Below are 23,076 nucleotides of genomic sequence, written 5' to 3' on the forward strand. Positions count from 1 at the left end.
GTTATAGGACTTGTTGAAAATTTTCCATCAAAAGTGCTTTTCGAAGGGAACTTCAGTTTTTGATTAAATAGTTTTTCATAAGTATTGTCTTTCCATGGAAAAATTTGACTTCTTGTTTAAAAAAAAAAAAAAAAAAGATAATTTGTTTTTTTTTAAACAAAAAGGTTAAACTTTTGACAGGAAAACCCATTTTCTGACCAGTTCTACTTTGTCACCTTTCATAAAAAGTTCTCAAACAACATTCTGCTAAAAATATTACATAACTAGTTATGTTTTCTGTATTTCTTTTTCTCATACTGTATTGCTGCACAGAGACACGACTTCTGTTTTTCAGAATACTTCTGCTTCTCATTCTTATTCCACACCTGTAGTGAAGTGGTCAGATTCTCCTCTTTTACTCCTGTGGAATCCATTCACATATGGTTTAGACATATGTAACTGTAGCAGAGTAGAATATAGCCCATTATCTGCTATTGTGACTTGACAAAGAGCTGGTGTGTGAAAATGATTATGAAGCCACAGAAGGAAATACGATTTTTCAGACAGGGATGAAATAGCCAGCACGAGCCAGTGAACTCTTGAGACACCAATTTTCATAGAAATATTTGTAATAATAAGTTAGGAATCAGAAATACTGAAAAATTTGATTCTAAATGGAATGTTTTTTTGAGTTTTCTAGCAGGCATTATTGGTTCTGGTTGAAAGGCTGTATATTTTTAACCGCTAGGGTTCCATTTTGCGAAAATCCCAAGACTTGCCACCATGTCCATACACACTCCTTCTGCATGTGCTGCTGGTAGCAAGGGTTATGCCTTTTGTTGTTGCTGCTCAAATATTACTTTTGGATGTTTTCTTGGCACTAGGTTATTAATATGGCAGGTTTTATTTCAGACTTTGATAAATATTTTTAACAGATTGTAGGAATACCATAGAAAAAATCTTAATATAAAATTGTGAAGCCTTCAAGAGGGTAATATTTAAAAAACAGAAAATTTCCCGAACAAAAAACTGTCCGGGAAATTTACATCTTCACGTTGCGGCTGGCATCTGTTATTTATAATGAGATTAATTTACCCCCTGGATCAAAACAGCCTAAAAAGTTGGACCTTGAGTGAACTTTGGCTGGCCTAAGTCCAATTCTGGTTCAGACAGGCTACAAAAAGTGAAGCAAGTGGAGCTCATGGATTGAGGAATGGCTCCAAACAATGGGTCTAATTAAAAAAACAACACACCAGTAGGGGGTCCTCGGTTCATTACAAGCACTCCTGGATCTCCAGGCAAAACCACTGTTTGTGGTGGGCATGCCCCATTTCATCTTTGAGACTATCTTTAACAGCTGCCAGTTTGTCAGCCTGTCTCCATAAACATGATTGTTCTGTTAACTGCTGATGTGTTATTGGAAATACCCTAGGACTGAACATCGCAAATGTCTGGTAGCATTATAGTCACTAGGCATAGCAGATGTTGTGGGGAGCAGAGCGAGGCAATCATTAGGATAGCTGGATCGTAGTTTTAAAGGTTGAGAGGAGGACTTTAGAGTAGACATAGAGTTTGACTGACACTGTGTGTGTGATTTCTTCTTAGTCTGCACTATTTAGATGGCAGGCCTCTGCATGCTGCACTAGTTGCAGCTTCTGAAGAACCTTTCAGGGTCCACCTCAGCCGTAGGCCAGTCTGGAGATGACAAGTGCATCATCATGCTATGGGTTCCAGATCTGTTTTTAATTTCCTTGGTAAAAAAGAATTAGATCTAGAATCTGAAAGTTGCAGGCACGTGTGTACACAATTATTATTGTAACCCACACTTAGATTGTAAGCTCTTTGGGGCAGGAGCTATCTTTTTTTTTTTTTTTCACAACCCCTAGCACAGTGAGGTCTTGGTCTATGATAGTATTCTACTTCTTGGGGAATTCTGTGCCACTGGGCATGCACAGAATTTATGTCCCCTGCAGATTTCTTTGCTTCCCCACAGAAGAATGACTTTCTGACAGGGAAGCAAAGAGAAGCCACAAGAGCAGTCATGTGACCCTCCCCAGCAATATGTTTCAGGAGCCCAGGGCGGCTGACAGAGCAGTAAATCCCCGTGGGGCAGGAGGCGGGACTGGGGAAGACCTAGCTGGTGGATCCTACCTTGCGCCAGGCTCAGCTACTAGTCCCAGCTCGGCTGGGGAGGACAGGACTACTTCTTCCCTTGCATGGCATCTGGGGCCTGGTCAGACCCATCCTCAGATTCCTCCTCTGGCTGAAGGAAGCTCTGCAAACTCCTCCCTCACCCCCACTTCCTACACCCATTGCTGCTCAGCTGCAGGGGGAGGGATCCCTGTATAGGGAGCTGCTCCCCCATCTGCCCAACCGCTGTGCATTCAGACCCCCTCATACCCAGACCCTCCTGCCTCACCTCACCTCCCTGCACTCAGAACCTCCTCCACTACCCCCCCCGATGAACCCCACTCCCCCAGCACCTAGACCATCCCGACGAGCCACCCGGATCCCAACCCCACCGAGCCCCAATCAGCTGCATCTGGACCCTCCCATACACCCTCCTGCCGAGCTCTATCCCCCTCACATCCAGACCCTCCCCTGACTGAGCCCCAATCGACTTTGCCTGGACCCCTCTGCAGAGTCCCATTACTGTTGCACCCAGAACCCCCCCAACAAGCCCCTGTGCATCCAGATTCCCCCTGCACCTGGATCCCCCACTGAGCCACCCACACTCAGATTGCCCCACATCGAACCCTCTCAACCCACACCTGGATCCACCCACACTCAGCCCCTTCGCACTTGAATCCTGCTGGGCTGAGCCAGCCTGCCTGCCCACGCCTGGTGCACTTGACACAGAGAGGCAGGGCCCTGGAGTGTTTCTGAGGCAGGCCCAGTCCTGTGTCAGACTTGGGTGCAGCCTCACCACTGAGTCTGTGTCCTGGGAGGACCTACACAGTGATCCCCCACCTCTGTGCAGCCAGTGGCCTACCATGCTGGAGCCTCCACATTTATTTGACAAATAAAATTTGTATAATTTTGCAGAATTTTAAAATACTGTGCACAGAATTTTTTTTTGGTGCAGCATTTTTAATTTTTGGCAGAGAATGTCCTCCTCCAGTCAAAGGATTATAGTGGAAGTTCTTCCTCAGCCAAGACTGTAGTATCACTATAGTGAAAGTGAGATGGAGTAGTGGCAGCTAAACCTTAGTCTTTTTACCTAAGCAGAACTCTACCAGTTGTGGTGTACTGGAACAGTCGCATGTACACAGCGGTAAGGCAGCAGGAGGTAGAGTAGGAAAGGGCTGCCACTAAGGGCATATAGAGACATCATTAGGACTATGATTGCCAGTAGCAGCTACTCTCAGCAAAAAGTGTGTGCTGTTGGCTGGAGAAAGCATTGGTCCTCCAGCCCTACCCCCAGTGAGCCAGCACTGTCTGTTAGGGCTGGCATCTTTACCTTTCATGTGGTGGGGAAGCATTTAGTTAATCCAAAATGTACCCCAAAAGTGTTTTAATTCTTTCATTGTATTGGTGTACATAACACAACTGTTATAGCAATGACAGTAAATATTCTTAATGAAGGCGTACGAAAGACGCTTGAAATATAATGTGGATTTTAAATGATTTTACATCATTTTTCTTTCAAAACGTATTTAAAAAAAATGAATTTTGATACCGAATCCAATAATATGAAGAAGACTATATAATAAAAGCTAAGTTATTGAGCAGAGATTGATTATTCCCAGAAGTTTATTGTAAATGAAACAGCACTTACTGTTCTTTGGTATTCCTGGAATTGTTACTATAATAGGAAACAAGAGTTATGAGTTAAGTGTAGCAAAAGAGCAGTGAGTTGAAAAGCAATAGTTCTGACTTATTATAAGATTTACAAGAAGCCAGGATAGGCTTTTCATTTTCCTTTCACATTTTAAAGCTGTGGTACAATTTTTATGATTCATTATATATGCGCTGGTCAGAATTTTTAATTTTATGGCTTCACAAACATTAAAATAGAGTATATCCTGGTTATGAGGAAGTCTTATCGTAAAGGGAGTCTTTATCATAAGGTGAGTTGCCCTATTAAGATCCTTGCATTTAAATTCTATCTTTCTGTGCAGAAATAATTATTGGCTTCTTTGTATATCCCAGTAATCTTCTCCATTATTTTCCCTTATCAAAACCTTGTTATTAGGCAGGGATGTGTCTGGAAACTCTAATTAGGAATTAGCAAGGTTGGTGAATGGAAGGTGCATGTGATTTACTTGCTGATGTGTGCTACATTGCCATTTTGTGTATTTATGTTTGGTAGTATTCAAAATTTGCTAGCCATTTCCAAATACAAAGGAAGATGCACTAGGTAGACTGTCCAAGTTGCTCAGGTGTGTGTTGGAACTAAGCTGTAAGGGATACCAAGCTACATTAAAGTCTGTGGTATAGAATTGAGCTCTAATACTGCTGCAGCAAAAAGAATGATCTCTTAGCTCAAGTGTGCGTTTAGAGGAAATGCCGGACACAAGTGGAAGGATCTTCTTATGGCCAGCACCATGGATAATGATGTGATGTGGTAAACAGAAGTCTGTTACCTTGAGAATTGGAATTATTTTATAGGCCACCCCCAAAATGCTGAAGTTGCCTTTGGAGATTGCCACAGGAAAGAATGGCTGGGGAAATACATGAGACTTTTATGCATCAAACCGTTGCTTATATAATTCTTATAAACGAAGCAAGTTCTCCTTCAATTCAGAGAGCAGGCCTACTGGTTTAGGCCACAGAAATCAGTAGCTCAGTTCCTTGCTCAATGAAATTCTTCAGAAGTAAATATAATCCCTGCATTTGATGTTCACTCACTTGAGTAACTTCCTGCATTCTGCACAGTCCACTTAAGGATTTTCAATTTTTATTTTTGCTTGCCAGAAATTTCATCTACTTTAGGGTTCCAGTCCTACTTGCTTTATGCACCAACATTGTCTGGACATCCCAGTTTACAGGGACAGACCCAGAGGTTCTGGCTTGCAAAGTGAGACATTTAAGGTGGGATTTATAAAGGGGATTTAGGCACCTAAATCCTGTATTTAGGCACCACTGGCATTTACAAACCCTCTGCTCAGTTGCCACCTAACCCTGTAAGTCCTTAAACTTGCTAGGCACCTAAGTTTCTGCTGTTAAAGTCTCCAAGGTGGCTGTATTTTAGCAACTGGACATTTATGCATCTGCCTAAATCCTATTACTATCCAGGAGTTTGACATCTTAATCATGGGATTGGCAGATTAGCTGGGAGAAGACCTGTCTTTACCACTAGGCCTGATCCAGTAGATTTTCTGAGAACATGTCTAACCTCCCCTTCCACCCAAGCTAGCACAAGTGAGAAGGAGCAGGAGGTATGGTGGTGACCCCCTTATACTCACCCAGGAGGTGGGAGACCCAAGTTCAAATCCCTGGTTCCCATCAGGCAGGGAGGAGGGTTGAACCTGGTCTCCCACCTCCTGGGTAAGTGTTCTAACTATTGGGCTAAAGGTTAAGGGGAGGCACCTCTGCTTCCTTGATATTTCTTGAAAAAGTGTTGAGCTGCCTTAGGTACCTAACTCCAGGAGATGGTTCATCACTGTGAAACTGGAGTGGAGCTAGGCACCTAAGTTCCTTTGAGGGGTGGGGCTTAGGCCACACCCTTCTCTGCATTTTCTATTGGCTATTTTAGGCAGCTCCCTGCTCAACATGCTAGCTTTTGTGAATCCCCTTCTCAGGCACCTAACTCTCCCGTGCATTGTATAGGGAACCTGGATACCTAACACAGGGCTGTGAACTCTACTAGGCAACAAGGGTACTTAAAGGTTAGGTGCTGCAATGCTGAGCATAACTGTGTCTCTCTTGTGAATCCCACCTTTAGTCACCTGTCCCACTGGGGCTACTGTGATGCAAGCTTCCCTGCAGCAAGGAGCACCTGCTTCCCTTCTCTCTCAGTACACGTTAGGCATCTCTCTGCTGTTTAAGTGCTGCACAGCTGAATTTTGTTACTAAGAGCAGCTCCATGATCTATAGGGCTCTTCACAGTAGGGGAGAGGATTCCAGATTCCAATTGGAAGGAAGGGTGATAGGAGTCCAGTGAGAATTGGGGGAGGATTTTTTTCATGAAGAGAATAACTTGGTAAGAAGGAGAAGGAAAGGAGAACTGTGGGGAAAACTGTAGAAACTGGAGATGGGGGAAACTGGAGAAGAGGGTAAGAACTGAAAGTATGGGGAGGAGAGAAAAAAGGCAGATTTTGGAGGAATGGGAGAAAAATGGATGGGGAAACATTTTCAATTTTTTTCAGGTGAGTACTATTTGGAAAGAAGAAGAGAGAAGGGTTATAATTGGAGGGTAAGGTTAAAAAAAAAAGCAAGAATAAGTGAAATTAGAACACCCTAAAGAAGGAAAAGTGATTATAGAGACAGAAAACGAGAGAGAAGGATGGAGTTGAAATCTACTGAGGAGAGATCAAAAACAAAAAGAGAAGGGACTCGCTTAAAAAATACACTAAGGAGGTGACGCATAGGATAAAGGCTGCTTGAATATTAGACTCTTCAGAGCGAGGAAGAATCGACAGCATCAAGAACATTTTGGGTGCTACCAAAATACAAGTAATAAACAAGAGATGAGGCTTTGGGGTTTGTAAATGATTAGTTGATGCAACCAGAGCTCCATGGGCTCTAATGGGAGCGCCAGGTCCACAAAATGTCTAGGATATGCTCTTAGCTGTATTTTAATAGTTATATTTGAGATGGGACTTTCATTGAAGTCAGTGGAAAAATTCTCATTCAATGCAGTTGGTTGAATGTCCATATATTATGTGGCTTATAAAACTCCTCAAAACAGCTCCTTTTTGAGTTGACATTTCTTTTCCTTGTTCCCAGACAGGGTTGGATTGCTTCTGGAAAATTTGAAGAAAATCCATTCTCCTAATTTGGAAGACCAGACATTCAGATAAATGCAGGTGTGTTGTTTTTTTTAAATGAAATACTTATGGAGGCTATGTTTTTTGACTTTCATTTGAAATGGAATTAGACTTCAGTAGACACATTCATTTAGAACTCTCCTCCCCACCCCATCCCCAAATAAAACCTGGGTTTTTTTGCCAGTCCAACTCTACTATTGCTGTTTCCTTCCAAACAGTGTTCATAATGCAAGTTACTATTCCTGATTTTGTCAAGTTTGTGTATGTAGCATATTCCAGTCTTAAGGACATTGCATTAAAACTATCTAGTGCTAATGCTGCATTTTGAGATGTGGAAAAAGCAGTGCCCATTTTGGTATGGCACATCAAGTCTGAGAAAAGAAAGAAAAATGCGTTACAAACATATAGTTGTTTTAGCTGCTTTTAACATTCAGCTGAAGAAGCAAGTTAGTCAATTTCTTTAAGGCATCTAAAAATAAGTCTATATTATATTTTAGCTAGTAGGTTGTGATTTCAGGATGGTGTTACTAAAGGTAATTGGGAATGGGGGTGTTGCAAGACAGTGAAAATTTTATTACAATTCTAAAGCAAAGAAAATAAAATTTCCAAAATAACTTTGTGGAGGTCAAAACTGCAGTGTAGAGGTATGTGTGGGGCAGCAGCATTGTTGCCATTAATACATTATTTTACTACTATTTATATTTTAATAAGGGATCACCAAACTGAAAAGGTTGAGAAACCATAAGTATATTCAGAAGCCTACTTAAGAGATACTGAAATAATTTTCACTTGTTGGGCCTGAACAAAAACCTCGATCTTAGCACCCCAGCCTGAGACCTGAATGTGGCTTCAGCTTTGAGTGAAATATCAAACTTGTCATCACATTTTCTCTGTGAAGTTGTTTCCTCTCTGAATGCAGTATCTAAATGTAAAAGAAGATTGCAAAGCCATGGCTTTCTGTGCCAAACTGAGAAACTCAAAAAAAAGCGAAGTGACCACAGAAGCTCAAGAGCAAGGATTGGAAATATTATTCTATTTGCAAGAGAAGCCTCCCATTCGGTACACCAGTGGCGAGTATACAGCAGAAAACCTGTGCATTGAAGCTGCCCAGAAGTGCTGTGAGTGTTGCAGTATTCAGCTATTACTAAGACAAAATCTATGATAAATAAATTCATCCCTCTCTGGTAATGCAGTAATACTCATGGGGTAGGGTCAGGGCTAGAAAACGATAAGGGACCTCTTGTGGAATTCTTTTTTGATTATTTCATGGGGAGAAGGGAGAATGAGACTTTCCTCTGCAGAAGAGCTGTCGGTTCTTTACCTAGAATCCAAGGATCCTAGAGGAATGGCAAAAAGCTGTGACCCTCCACTCCAACACTGACACTTCCATTTGTCATTGACTTTAACGTGAGCAGGATTAGGCTGTCTTTCAAGAGGTATCCTATTACACAGTTAAACAAGGCTATTTTCACTGTAACACACCAGTTGGCAAACCTGTTAAGAAACCCTTTCTGCAATACCAAAGCACATAGATTCAGAATATGGCAGTTGGTCTTACTGGCAAAATAGCCATTCCCAACTCTCCCTGATACTTATCTCATCTTGTTACCTGTTTTTCCCCACCCTCGTCTCTCACTTCCATGTGTACGGTCACTGGTGTGTACAATACTAGTAATACACTAGTATACTGTAAAGTGAGATTAGAATTAAGCACAATTCAAGTTATATAGAAATTTACATCAAAAAATGTATCAGTATCTTCCATTATGGTCTCAGTTCAGCAAAACACTGAAACAGATGAGTAAGCCATTGAAGTCAATGAAATTTAAGCCCATGTTAAAGTGCTTTGATGAACTGGGACCTATTTAACTAGGGCCCAGTGATCTTTTTGCTTACACCAGTTTTACACTCCACTGTCTTCAGCTCAGTTATTTTGACATACTTTGATTTGAGGGGAAGATTCAGGCCATTTAACCAGGCTCTTATTTATGACTGTCTGTTCAGTTTTCCTGAAGCTTCAAAATAAAAAAAGGTTGGGTTCCCCTCTAGCCCCCTTTTGGGGTTGAGACATCCAGTGCTCTCCTCCTCTGTTTCACCTAGTTACTCTACCCTTTCTTCATGATGAGGTTAGGGAAAATCTCATGGTTAAACTTCATCAAATATATATTCAAGTTGGCTGTTAATGAAAACCATTTATGATAAATTACAGCAGATACTTAAATTCATTTATTATTTATGTTAATAGTTTAAAAGCTGTCAAATACCTCTCTATATTTATTCTAAACACACACGCTGTCCATTACTGGTAACTTCTGATGTCTAATTTCTAACCATATCTAGTTAGAGTTGCAAAATCTTCAAAGTGTGATTGAGGGAGCAGGGTTTTCCTAAGGGAACCTCCTTCCACCTTATTTTATGCTAGCTAGGCCCATAGGAGACACCTGATTTATAGGTTCAAAAGTCCTGTTTGTTTTCATTCCTTGTTGCTGCTGTCAGCCTGCCATTTTGTGAAATGCTAGTTTTTGAGTAAGGCTCTGAAGCTAGTCTCTGGTGTAAAAGACTTTTCTTATCGTGATATACCATCAATCTGTCTCCAGTGCTGCTGGATTACATGAGAGAGTAGCGAGTATCCTGCCCCACATTGTATAACTGTACAGTTGGCGTAGTCAGCATTTATTTTCCTCAATATTTTTGGAATTAGGAAAGCATTTATTTGAGAATGGATTCAGTAAAAACTGAGCGAGAAGCTCAGGATTTGGCCCAAATTTAGGAAATACTTCAGCACATGCTTCAGTGTTGTCCTAAGTAGAGATGCTTTCCTGAGGTACAGGGCCCCTGAGGTACAGGTACATGCTGCCAGATAGTGCACTCTTCTTTTATTGACAAGGAAACCCAAAACAGAGAAATTAGATGGCTTCATCCCTGTGAAGACACTGTAACCTGTTTTTGTTGTATTTTAAAGGGAGGTTGTCTTCATTAAAAATAAACAACATAGAAACAAGAAGTCAACTGTAGTGTTTTGTTGGAAAACCCTGTGGTGGATTAGTAAACTCAGATGGGACAGTGACATCACTTGCTTTCCTGCCCTTCAACTAAAGGAAAAGGAATGTTTTTGGTTTTAGCAAAACAAACAGAGGAAGTAAATCACAGAATTTTGAACAGTTTTACTAGTACACTCTCCTGGGAGCTGTCAAAAGTGCAGTTCAGATTTCAGTTTGTGAGTTCGTTAATTTATTTTTTCTTTTTAACAGCTGTATCTCCATTGTGCCACAATCTCTTTGCACTATTTGAGGAGAGTAGAAAACTCTGGTATGCACCAAACCATGTTTTCAAAATAGATGACAAGACAGCACTCCGGCTCCATTATCGTATGAGGTATGTTGGGACAACTGAAAGATGGATTATTTCCAGATTCCAGCGTGCATGTTTTTTTCAAGAATTGTGTGGCTAGTGTAACATTTAGAGCTGAACTCAGTTTAAAAAAGCAAAAAACCTTTCACAACAAAGTTGAGAGATTAACAACAGGAAAGGCTGAAAAGGTCTCCAGAATGTGTGCATTTTCTACATAACCTTAAAACAACCCCAAAACCACAAAGCTGTAAGTGACAGGACTAACTAAAAATTCACAGTACAAATGGCTGAGCGCCATAATCACATAATAATATTCTGTATTTCTGTAGCACTTCCCATCTGAGGTGTTCAAAGTGCAACTATTAAGGAATTTAGCTTCACAAAATATTCTTGTGAGCTAGGAAAATACAGTTGTTATTCCTGTTGTATGCACTGAGAAACTGAGGCACTGAAAAGTTAAGGGCCAAATTTTGTGTCTCCCCCTACACAGGGTGTGGGTTTCAGAATCGTTCAGCATTAGTTTGCTTGGCTCCCATTGGATTCCCGTCAACTTTAATGGGAATAAAGTCATGCCAGTGCTTTTGAATACCCGCTCTCAATTCTAAGGGGAACTGGTTCAATTCCATGATGGGATGAGAGAGAGCACAAGGAGAATTCAAAACTCTGTGAAAGGGATCTGCACGTCATCAGATTGTACTTTATTGGCAATTCCTGAGCCACAGCACATGGGGGCTGATGAACCTGTGACTCCATAGGTACACCGACCATTCCTCTCGTCCTTAGAGGAGAGTGCATACAGCTGTAGTAGCAGCTGGGGAGCAGATTCACCATCACTTTTCAGCCTAGGGAAGGATTTCTTTCCCTTTGGATCTAGCAGAAATTCTAGTACAGACCCCATTCATCTTTCTTCCCTGATGTTTTCATGTTGTTTCCCCTCTTGTAGCCCAATACAGTTACTATTCAACATCCTGTACACTGCAAGTGAGGCCCTTCATTTTCAGTTTTTACTGACTTTTGCAGAAAAGTCCCTAGGTGTTACGAAAGTCATTATTTTGTTTTTACATATAATTTGAATTTTGGAAGCTCTGGAACTCGTCAGACCTGGCTCCTCCCTCCAGAAGAAGAGAGGACAGCTTGTTAACTGGGTTACTGAGCCTCCATGTCACCTTCCAGTGCGGGGAGCTGAGTCAATAGTACTGGAATGACCCAAGTGCTGGTGTACATGTTGTGGTCAATCTCATACCTACCACATACACATGACCAGTTTTACATGATAGCACAAGAATTATAATTCAAAGCAAATTAAAGTTAGTTAATGCCTTTTCCTGTTAAAATGGGTTGAAAACAACAAACAACAACAAAAACTGTATTCAACTGTATTTCAGAATACAAGAGCTTCTTGGAAAGTTGCGTAAAAACAAAAACAGGAAAAAAAAAAGTGTGATATTTCCCCAGAAAACTGCAAAGTTAATTTTTGTACTGATTTGTATCTGCTTTTAAATATTTGTAATAAAGCCTGATAAATTCCCAGGAGATCTTAAAACAAAAACTGAAAATGAAGAACCTTCATTACAATCTAGAGAACAAGTTTTATCTTGAGGAATAAATTTTTCCAGAATGTTTGGGCATTCTGGCATTTTCCAAGGGCAAGGACACTAATAGTTGGGTCCCTGTTAGCTCCACTAGTCACATCTCTAAGAACATATTTTTATATATCAACATCCCCTCTTTAACTTGTCATTTACCTAAAATAAAAAACACAATCTTTTGGATTCATCTTGAGATTTGGGGCAAAAAATTAGCTTTAATTTGTTTTGTGTGCAATGTTGCATATTTCAGTACTTATCTGAATATTTGCACCTATGCTTCATAAATTGTCTCATACCCCTGGTGGTGATAGAACTGACATGTACAAACCTCCGTTGTTCCAAGAAAAATGTACACATACAGGCCACTTCACCTGCATGGAGAAAAGAGATCGTGCACACACTGGTAATGCAAATACAGGCCAGAATAAGGCCCATTTGACAGTTTGGCTCTTTGAAGGTTAAGGAATTCTAATCGTGAATAAATCTGTAGCATGTCACTGTTGCTTTTGTGATTGGAGAAGTGTGAGGGAAAGGGAATGTATGTTATTCAGGGAAATTATTGTCTGTAATGAGCAAAAAAGATCTTGGCTTTTCAGAGATTACCTTCAGTGTTATGTACTATATGTTTGTTAGAGAAACAAAATTACTATAATCTGATCTGTTCCTTTAACAGGCCTTCTTTATAAGCAGTGCTAATATCTTAAAGTAAACTAATCTCAGGTTTTAACTGTTGTTATTAAGTGCAGTAGATTAACACTAGATAATAATGGAATTGTGTGACTTGAATTGCTGAGAAAAGCTCTTGGGAATCTTATGGTCTCACAGAATATTTGTTGCTCTTACTTGCTTCAAGAGGTCAATCAGGTCAATTACATACTAGAAAAATCTTGATGTTTTCTCGGTACAATAGGAACTCAGGGCAATTTCCCCTGATAGTCCTCTGTAATATTTCTGGTGTGCAGTTTCTTCTTTTCAAAGGAAGACCTTAATTTATATTTATTTGTATCATATTCTATATAACATAAGAAAATTACAATTGTAGGAACTTTAATCACTGACTCAGTAATACTGTTTTTAACTAACCACATTGCATGAATATATTACTAATTCATAAAAATAACTCCCCATATAGTCAGATTATGTTTGTATGTTTCTGCTTTGGTGAGTCAATGGTGACAATTCCCAGAATTACTACTTATTTCTGTTATATATTATTAAAGTTCCTGGTAATTTCCATTGTAAGACCCTGTTATCCGTTGCTTGTAACTTTGCCAGACTTTAACTAGTTGTGCTGAAATTTTCCATGCCAAGTGTCTACCTCAGGCTGATTTTTAATTTCAGCCAAAATTGTTCAGCCATTTCCGAGAACAAAGCTAGAGGAAAATCTGTTGTTTTGACCATGTTAAAAAAATTCTGGCAACATTTTCACAGTGAAACTCTACCCAGATAGGCCTTTGAATAAAAATTGCAGTTTGCATATGTTCAGTGGAGACTTCATCCACAGTAGGCATGCTTTAGCCCAGGGCTGAGTAGGATTTTCCCTACATTTGCACCTCCGAGCTGTTGTGAGCCATGTTGGGTCCAAGCCTGGGCACTGGAGGTAAGAGCATGGAGATTGTGTTATGTGCTATCAGTGACCTCCCTGCTGGGCCCAGGCAGTATGGAGGGGGAAGCTGCATGACCTTGAATGCAGGGCGGTAAGAGCTGGACTGGATAGGGAGTAGATTGGGACAAAGAGCTTGGGAACTATGAGAGGAAACTGCAACTGTCTGAGCAAAGAGACTGAGTATGAACAAGTGGGGAGGGGAGACAAATCTGATGAGGAGCTGGGGTTTGGAGATGGGCAAAGAGACTCGGACTAGGAGCTGGGGGACTACTGAGGTTGGACAAGGAGTCTGGTGAGAGGTTTGGGACTGAGAGCCAGTGGAGACTGGGAACATGGCCTGGGTGGGAGGGTTTATTAGAGGCTAGAGTGGGGGAGAGAGATCAGATGAGGAGTCAGGAGTAGGGAGTGACTGGGACTTGGATAAGAAGTCTGAGGAGAGGAGACTGGAACTGGCAAAGTAAGGAGAATAGAACTGGGACAAGGAGCCAGTGGTGGTGAAGAGACAGGACTGGACTAGCAGTGGTTGGAGGGGATGGAGCAGAATGGATCAAACTTGTGGGGATTGGCCAGAAGAGCCTGTGCCCACTAGAGCACCTTCCCCTTTAGAACCTGGAATGGAACCCCGGATTCCTGAGTCTCATCATTCCTCTGCTGTCAGCAAATACACCTCTACCCTGATATAACACAAATTCAGATATAATGTGGTAAAGCAGTGCTCCAGCGGGGCAGGGCTGCGCGCTTGGTGGATCAAATCAAGTTCGATATAACGCAGTTTCACCTATAATGCGGTAAAATTTTTTGGCTCCCAAGGAAGCGTTATATTGAGGTAGAGGTATATCTATGAAACTCAATGGCAAGGTGTGTATCTTTGGCCCATCTAGGGCTGGGCCATATAGAGGATGACCATTTATTGCTGCTATCAGTTATTCCATTAGCTTAAGTGGCAGAGGGCTGTGTGGTGGATCTGTAGGTTCTGACCCTGCTGATGACCCATGTGGGGGTCAGTATGATGCCATGTTACGGAATTTCTATTTTCAATTTGCTTTTTAAAAAATCTTAGAAAAGGTCACATGCAAACTTACTTAAAGGGACAGGTTGCAAAGTCAGTCCTTTGAAAAAACTAGTGTGTGTTATCATTAATGACCGTATCATAATGGATGCACATAAGGAGTCGGAATTAAGGTTGAACAGGCATCTTTTAATTCTGGCATTTCCTGCGTTCTGAGTGCTTAGCTTTGCAACTTTGGATTTTTTTTAATATCATTTTTGTGTGTATAATATGTATAAAAATATGATGAAAGTACATGGCTCAGTCATTCCAAATGCTTTAAATGTTTAGGTTTCTGTGCCACCATTGAACGTTTCTAATTTAGGCTTTTGGTGAGTGAGATTTTTTTCCATATATTATCAGGCAGTCAATCTTCAGAGCATGTACATACCAGCAGCTTACACTTTAAACTATCTCGTTTATACCTGGTTATATTTTAATAGGACTTTTTTACTACGGACTTTTTGAAGAACCCCTTTCCTGAGTCCGCAACATAAGAAACCATAATATTTTATAGCATCCCTGGTTAAATGACACACAAGCTGATCAGAAAGAGTTGAATTATTCCAGTACAGTAATTAAATAGAACCTACTGTTTTTTAAAATCATACTTTCTATTGTTTTATTTTTCATGAAAAGAAAGGTACAATATGTTTAAAAATAAACCTGTTTCTTTTTCTAAGAACAGAGCTGGTTGGAGCTGTTTGTATGAGAGGCAGGTTAGTCCTGTTGTTAAGGCACTTAATCAGGACTCAAGAGTTGTGGGTCTAGTTCGCAGTTTTGCAACAGGCTTCCTCTGTGATTCTGGGCAAATCACTCAATATCTCTCTCTGCCTTAGTTTCTATCTCTGAAAAAGGAGATAATAATCTTTGCATTCTCTCACCCTTTGTCTGTCTAGATTGCACACTCTGCAGTCTCTCTTATTCTCAATATACAGTGCCTAGCACAATGGGCCTGATCTTGGTTAGAGCTTTTAGACACTACTGAAATACAAACGTCATTTTATATGTAAAGGGCCAAATTCTGACCTCCGTTAGAATACCAGTACAGCCCTCCTTACCTGCAGTTATTTTCAGGAATCACCAGAAAAATAATGAGGTTATTAACAAATGATTAACAGTGTTTTTTTAAAATAAAAGTATAGAAAACAAAGTAATTGCTTGCTTTTAAGGGATAAGAAAACTGTCTCATGAGCCTTGTGTTTGGAATGTTAAATTTCCAAACTGAGTTTTTTATATTTTTCATTATAGGAGTTCCCACTGTGGCTGTGTGTGCACGCATTACCGTTTCCCGCGCACCATACACAGACTTTTTTCAGGAGTTCATTATATGGTCTGGGGGGAGAGAGGGGAAGAAGAAGAGTCAAACACACAATATAGAATGTCTCTCTATATCAAGTTGTCCTTAAATTTGACCAATACTTTATTTGCTTCCTTTTAAGTTATTGAGTATAATGCAGATAATTAAACCATCCTTAATAGAAACACCCATTGAAATGTCAAAGGTCATTATTTTCATTAATCACTAAGGGCCTAATCCTGCTTTGAGCTTCATATATGCAGACATCAGAGCAGAGCTCATTGCAGAATTGAGACCTAATTTCCGCCAATGCCCACTTCATTTGTGATGCCTATAAGAAATGATTCACAGAAGATATTTTTCGTCACATATGTTTAAAAAAAAAAGTTGTTTTGCTCCACCCTGCTGCTCACAAGCCTCTGCTGAGTAATTGTGTAAGCTTATTGCTGCCCTTCCTTCCCTTTTCTCATTTTTGTTGTTGCCTCCTTTGTTGTCTTAAGTCTGAAATAAGACTAATTGGGCCACATTCTACTTTTTTTTTTGCACTCAAAGGCTCTTTGCACATTTTGAACATTGTAAGTTAATAATCCATAATAGGGTAAAGTAATTCCCTTTTGAGTATTTTTGTGAAAAGTTTTTAGTTTTGTTCAACGGCCTGATTTACTGAGAACGTGCACTGGCTTTTTCCACCAAAGAAACCCTTAACTTTATTTTAATGTAGTTTTATGCATGTGACCTTCTCTTCGGTACGTGCTGTAGCTGTTGTAGTTTTCCATGTTCACTTGACCTTTAAGTACATTAAGGTATCTAATCTTACCTCATTTCAACCACAAAATAGCATTCTAAGGTTACTTATCATGCAGGTTTAGACAGACAAATGCTGTTTAAGATTCTAAAGGTTGTCAAAGGTTTGCAGAAGTCCGTGTAACAAACAAGTGGCATTCAGCGTAAGTACTGACTTTCACCCCATTAGCAATTGCCATTTCAGATCTCTGTTAATGTGAGTTATTAGTGAACAGTGTTGAAGTAACAGTTGAATAAGGACTGGATCTGTACATGTTCAACGTTTAACATTCTTACAGAGCACTTTGAAAACTTTGCACTTAGTTAAGTTTGTTTTATTCTTTTAAGTGTAAATATTTAATGAGCAAAGTAAGAATTATGGCAAAGGATGTGTTAATCCAGACCTGGTTTAACTAAGTTTTACTTAACTGAAAAAGTAAATATGGATTTTTAAAATGATTTCATCTTGCATCATTTAAACTGAGATGGTTTTAAAGGATCTTAAGGTTGGGGTAGGGTAGGGAGGGAAGCATTAAGGCACCCAGCTCTCATTCAGTTTCAGTGGGATTTGAATTCCTCACTCTCTTTGGCTTCTTTGAAAATCTCATCCTCATGGTATTATTAGTAACATTCCAGCAGGCTAAGAAGTTTGTTTCAAGTATGTTTTATAAATTGATTGCATCCCTTTAAAACTGGATTATTCAAATTAGTCTGGCCCTTTCAATTCTAGCCTGATTTTTAGTGCCATATTTTCATGAATGCCAAGAGTTGGAGCTTTAATGGTTGGAATCACCAGAAATGAGAGATTCCAGGATATCGTGTGATATACAACACTGCTCCTAGTTCAAGCAAATCTTGAGATAGTGGCAGCTAAAATCATTTTAAAATTGGTATATGTTTATGTGGTGGGCTGCACAGGGAAGAGACAGGATGGTGACTCAGGCTATTGTAATTGTAATGGCCAGTATTACCTACCAAAGCATAACATGAATGCTATATGCTGTTTGAAAGTTGAAACTATGAGAGCTTAATAATATCACTTTTCACTGGTCCCTTAGGGTATGTCTGCACTGTCTGCCGGATCGGCGGGTAGTGATCAATCTATCAGGGATCGATGTATCGCGTCTAAATGAGATGTGATACATCGATCCTCGAACGTGTTCCCCGTCGACTCCAGAACTCCACCAGGGCGAGAGGCGAAAGCGGAGTCGATGGGGGAGCAGTGGCCGTCGATCCCGCGCCGTGAGGACGCGAAGTAAGTCAATCTAAGTCGATATAAGATACGTCGACTTCAGCTATGCTGTTCTTGTAGCTGAAGTTACGTGTCTTAGATCGATCCCCCTCCCTAGTGTAGACCAGGCTTTAGACTGGAATGCTGTTTTGGCACGGGTCCAGTATTTTGGGCCAGTGTAATATTTTATTTGAGAGTAGAAAAATGAAGGATGTTGACTTATTGCTAGATGTTAATTTTAAAACAGTTCAAAATAGGTATCCAAAATACACCGAGGCTCCCCATAGCTTTTAAAGTTCATCACTCTTTTTCTCAAGGTATTATTTTGTGAACTGGCATGGGACAAATGAAAATGAGCCATCAGTCTGGAGGCATTCTCCAAAGAAACCAAAGAATTCCTATGAGAAGAAATTACTGTCAAATGGAACTCCTATCCTTGACACATCTCCAAAGAAACAAAAGAATTCCTATGAGAAGAAACAAATGCCAGATGGAACCCCTATCCTTGATGCAGATTCGCTAGAATATCTCTTTGCACAGGTAAGACATTGTATAAAAAAGTGTTAAGCCATTTTTCCTGTGATTGAAATGGTTATATGCTTTATATCCGCTTGCATAAAACTGTCCCTTTCTCAGGTTTTAAGGAACAGTCTTCCCATAGAAATTAAATGTAGAGATCCACCTCATTTATCAGTAAATGATTATATCTTATGGTATATTTTCTGGTGCTTTATCCAGTCTAGTTTTAAAAGTCCAAAAAAATGGAGATTCCACCTCTCTCTTGGAAAGCTATTCCTCAGTCTAAAAGTACAATCTCTGCTGGCCAACAGATAACAACATCAGGGTAATTTGGAACAGCCTGCGTATCTTACTTCTAAAAAAAAATTGTATGGAGTTAAAACTTTGGCTGAGTCCTGATAACAAAAATACTCAATCACCAGCTGGCTTTCTTTATTTGTAGTTCCCTTTTCCCTATCTGCTGTCTCTGTTTTGTGTATTTATTTTTAAAGAGAGTAAGCACTTTGAGGCAGAGATCCTGTCTTCTTACAATACCTAATACATTGCTGCCAGAAAACAAAAGATAATGTTGATAGGAGAAATTGACTATACAAAGGAAACACGGAACTAGACCATTGGTAGAGACTGAATTGGTGGAGTGCTATGAAATGCACAAAGTAAACAAACTGGAAAAAAATAAGGAACATTTTTGTTACTAACGTCTTTATAGTACTCTTAGGTGTTAACTGTAACTATAGTGGCTACAAAATTTTCAGACAGAAGTGTGACTTTCAAAGTTAACTGTCCCTTTTTAGAAGCAAGATAAGTCTGAAGAGAGCTGTTAGGGTGATAGTGTGTTGCTTAGTTGTGAAACCACAATAAAGAAATTATAACGTAAGCTACAGCTGAATGAATATTTGAGAAATCACTTTTGAAGGAAACGAGAACTGCATAAAATACATGGAGTGGAGATTTTTTAAGGGGCATTACCCCACAACGTTTTATTCATTAAATGATCATACACATGTCACATTGTATCATAGTCTATGTAGCTATTGCTTGAAAACCTTTATTATCAGTTTTTGTTGTTTTTTTTAAATAGCTCTTTATTTGGTCACTGTGGAGGAAAAAAGGATGTGCATTAAACTACAGGATAGGTTGTCACCCTAGCGAACATTATTAGACAGTGTTAGAGTGCTAACAAAATTGTACTTTTGGGGACTAACATTTTTTTAAAAAAGAAGTGGAGTGTAAAAATCCCAACTCCAGTGTAAGTCAGAAAAAAATATCACTGTCCTGAAGAGTTTACAATCTGATCTTTAAGATGTGATTCAAGGAGTAACAAACAGAAGGATGAGGTGAGAAAGGACAAAGTTAATGAAATAAAATCGTGGCTATTTTGCACTGGATAGTAAATATCTTCATGGTGCCACAAAGGTTTATTTTCTTCAGTTATTTTTTTAGGAAACACTGAGGAGTGACGGGGTGGAGGGGTGTCTTTGGAAGGATTTGAGTGGGATGTGTGCACCAGTGTAGGTCCCAGTCTTGCAGTGAGATGCACAAGGGATCACCTGTGCCCACAATGAGTCTCATTGAAGTCACTGGGGCTCTGCAGGTACACAGGTGTTCCTGCACATGTCACAGTGGAGGGCTGGGGCTTTAGTGACCATGTAAGTATGATCTCTTTCTGTGCTACAAAACTGCCATTGAAAAAAACCTTTTTTGTCGGGCATCATTGTTACTGCTTATTCTCAAGAAGATGATTTTAAAAGATTTGTAGTGTAAGGGTGGCCTGGATGCATCTTTATTTGTCCAATTTTATATGTCTATGTCCAGCAGAAGGCAGCACTTCCTGTTCTGGAAGGTTCTGCTGCTGCTTGTGTAGGGCTATGATTTTGTCGACCCTGTCGGGGTGTGTGTGTGTGTGTGTGTGTGTGTGTGTATATATATATAGACTATTGCAAACATTTTTAAAGCAACTTGTTCTCTTTTGCTTCCCATTAAGGGACAGTATGATTTGGTGAAGTGCTTGGCACCAGTTCGAGACCCTAAAAATGATCAGGAGGTTCATGAAATTGAAAATGAATGTCTGGGAATGGCTGTCCTTGCAATCTCTCACTATGCTATCAAAAAAAACATGAAGCTGCCAGAACTTCCCAAGGATATCAGGTTAGTCAGGATAACTCTCACTCAGTACTGTTTATGCTACTGCCCTCTTCTGGATAGAATATTAGACCTACTGAAATGTGTATGGACACCTTGCCCTCTAGTGGCTGATCTGACAGGGAATATAAACCAGTGATGGGCAACCCATGATCCCCGGGCTGCTCGCGGCCCATCAGGGTAATCTGCTGACGGGGCACCAGTTTGTTTACATTTATACGGCTGCCCGCAGCTCCCAGTGGCCACGGTTCAAGCCCAACGGGAGCTGTGGGAAGCGATGCAGGCCACAGGGACGTACTGGCCGCTACTTCCCTCAACTCCCATTGGCCAGGAACAGTGAACTGCGGCCACTGGGAGCTGTGGGCGGCCATGCAAATGTAAACAGTTTGGTGGTCTGCCAGTGGATTACCCTGACGGGCCATGTGCAGCTTGTGGGCCACAGGTTGCCTACCACTGATATGAGCCCTGATGTTACTACCGCTAAAAGCAATTCTATTTTAGCCCTTGTAGTAAGGATATGTAATTAGAAGATGCCCTTGAGTTCTATTACCTGCTGGTTACAGTGAATTTTGTGAAGCCACAGCATAAGTGGCAACCATGAAGTCCTGAATATGGATTCCATCAATACAACTTCAACATGTCAGTTTGTTATAGCAATAGATGATTCAGAAGTAGCAACTTTATTAACTAGTCGGCTGCCAACGGTAAATTGAACACAACCTTTTAGTAACATTTTAGTTTCATGTAGTGTAGTCAAATTTGCTTCTCTCATCACTTCATTTTAGTTAAATGGTATATTGTGATTTTAATTTCAGTTTGCAATATAAATAAATATATTTACTTGATTATAAATACAACTCTGTTTATGTAGGTGGTTATAATGTTAGTTTATTGCCCAAGTAAATGTCAGTTTCTCAAACACTATATCAAAGATTAAGGTCAAAATTCTCAAAAGTGCGAGTCCATATTTAGGCACCTAAATTTGTGGCTTGAGTGGCAGAGATGGTGAGTACCCACTGTTCCTATTGATTTCATTTGGTAACTTTGGGCACCAAATTCAGAATTTTTTTGCCTAAAAGTAGTGAAAAAAATAACTGCAGCTTAAATACTTTGTTACTATGTATCTTAATGAAGTAATACTGATTTGAGACAGCCCCCTGTATTTATTTGAGGTTTTCAAATGTTTACTTATTGTCTGTATCTGTGTCAGGTTAAAAACTGGGCAATTATATCACGTGTTATGAAACTGTTTCTGTGGTATTAGTATTAAATGTACTATGAAACTCTGCATGTGTTTTCAGTAAGTTACTTTTACAGTAAACCAACTGCAGTTTCAGAACAGAAAATTGAGGTAGCAATATGAATATTCCATTGGTTTTTTTTTTTCTTAGTTACAAACGTTATATTCCTGAAACTTTGAACAAGACAATCAGACAAAGGAATATCTTAACCAGAATTCGGATAAACAATGTTTTCAAGGATTTCCTTAAGGAATTTAACAATAAAACCATTTGCGACAGCAGTGTCTCTCCACATGATCTGAAGGTTAAATACTTATCAACAATGGAAACCTTAACTAAGCATTATGGAGCAGAAATTTTTGAGACTTCATCATTGCAGATTTTAACAGAGAATGAAAAACATGGATTTAATTTTGGAGACAGTGGGATCATCCCGCAGTATGAAGTGATGGTGACGGGAAACAATGGAATACAGTGGAGGCGCAAACCAAATGTGAGTGTCAATTCACAGATAAAAAGACTGAGGTTATTTGGGGGTGAAAGGAGGGGGGGATGAGAATAGTCTGCAAAAAACTTGAATCTATTTTGGAAAATTAGTTAATTGAGAAGTTTCAACTTCAGACTCTTTGGTTTGTTTAGTAGTGTTCTTGTCATTCCTTTTAAATGGTTAGCAGAACTCAGTAGCCCTTTGCAAGTGGGAAACGTACTGGCTTTTGCCTCTAGAAAAGCTTCACTGTAACCTTGGTTAGATCATAAGTGAAATAAGTGCAGCCGTCACAAAAAATGTTTTTCTCTATTGTAAAACCTCCTTGTGGTTTGATCAATTTGTAGTTTTTGGACAAGATGAGATTACTAATTTGGGAAGGAAGGGCGTGGTAGTTCAGTGGCAGAATTGCATTAGGAAACTGGCAGAAAGCCTGCCTTTGGTCAGCACTAGTTCTTTGCTTTTGTGAGTATTAGAGGTCACAATGAAAATAAATACCTGTACCAAATCAGCCAAACCAGATATTGCTCAGTCGGATTTCAAAAGTGGGATTTGTGCTAATATTCTGTACCCATCCAAGCAATGAAAGGGTGTGCGTGCAAATGAATAAAACAGTAAATTGTGTTTCTGAAGTCAACTGTATTTAAAATGCTCTCAATATCAACATTAATAAATAAGGCCACAAAGGAGGACAAAGGACTATGTCAAACTGCCTTGTAGGTTTGCATTATGGACCCTGTCCTCTGGGTTTGGAAAGTGCTTGGCACATTCTGGGAACTACAACCTCAATAATAATAATAATAATAAATGAAAAAGTTATATAGAATATAACTAAGTGGGAAGATGCATGTGCAGGAGTGCAGAGGATGGG

General features: G+C 39.8%; 1 protein-coding gene across 5 annotated transcripts in view; it reads left to right on the plus strand.

Moving 5' to 3' along the window:
* The window catches only part of JAK1 (Janus kinase 1), a 97,170-nt gene that overhangs the window by 47,665 nt on the left and 26,429 nt on the right, over nt 1-23,076 (plus strand). For 2 of the 5 annotated variants that reach the window (XM_030574083.1, XM_030574080.1), the window contains 6 exons: nt 6,871-6,950; nt 7,831-8,029; nt 10,163-10,286; nt 18,137-18,359; nt 20,323-20,486; nt 21,872-22,214. In XM_030574083.1, the coding sequence (XP_030429943.1) occupies nt 6,945-6,950; nt 7,831-8,029; nt 10,163-10,286; nt 18,137-18,359; nt 20,323-20,486; nt 21,872-22,214 (1,059 nt within the window). In that variant the 5' untranslated portion in view covers nt 6,871-6,944. Of the gene's footprint in view, nt 1-6,870; nt 6,951-7,809; nt 8,030-10,162; nt 10,287-17,676; nt 17,844-18,136; nt 18,360-20,322; nt 20,487-21,871; nt 22,215-23,076 lie in introns of those variants that run through there. The other 3 variants (XM_030574082.1, XM_030574081.1, XM_030574084.1) reach the window with 3 other exon arrangements.

The sequence above is a fragment of the Gopherus evgoodei genome, chromosome 8, assembly GCF_007399415.2.
Source record: "Gopherus evgoodei ecotype Sinaloan lineage chromosome 8, rGopEvg1_v1.p, whole genome shotgun sequence".
NCBI lineage: Eukaryota > Metazoa > Chordata > Testudines > Testudinidae > Gopherus > Gopherus evgoodei.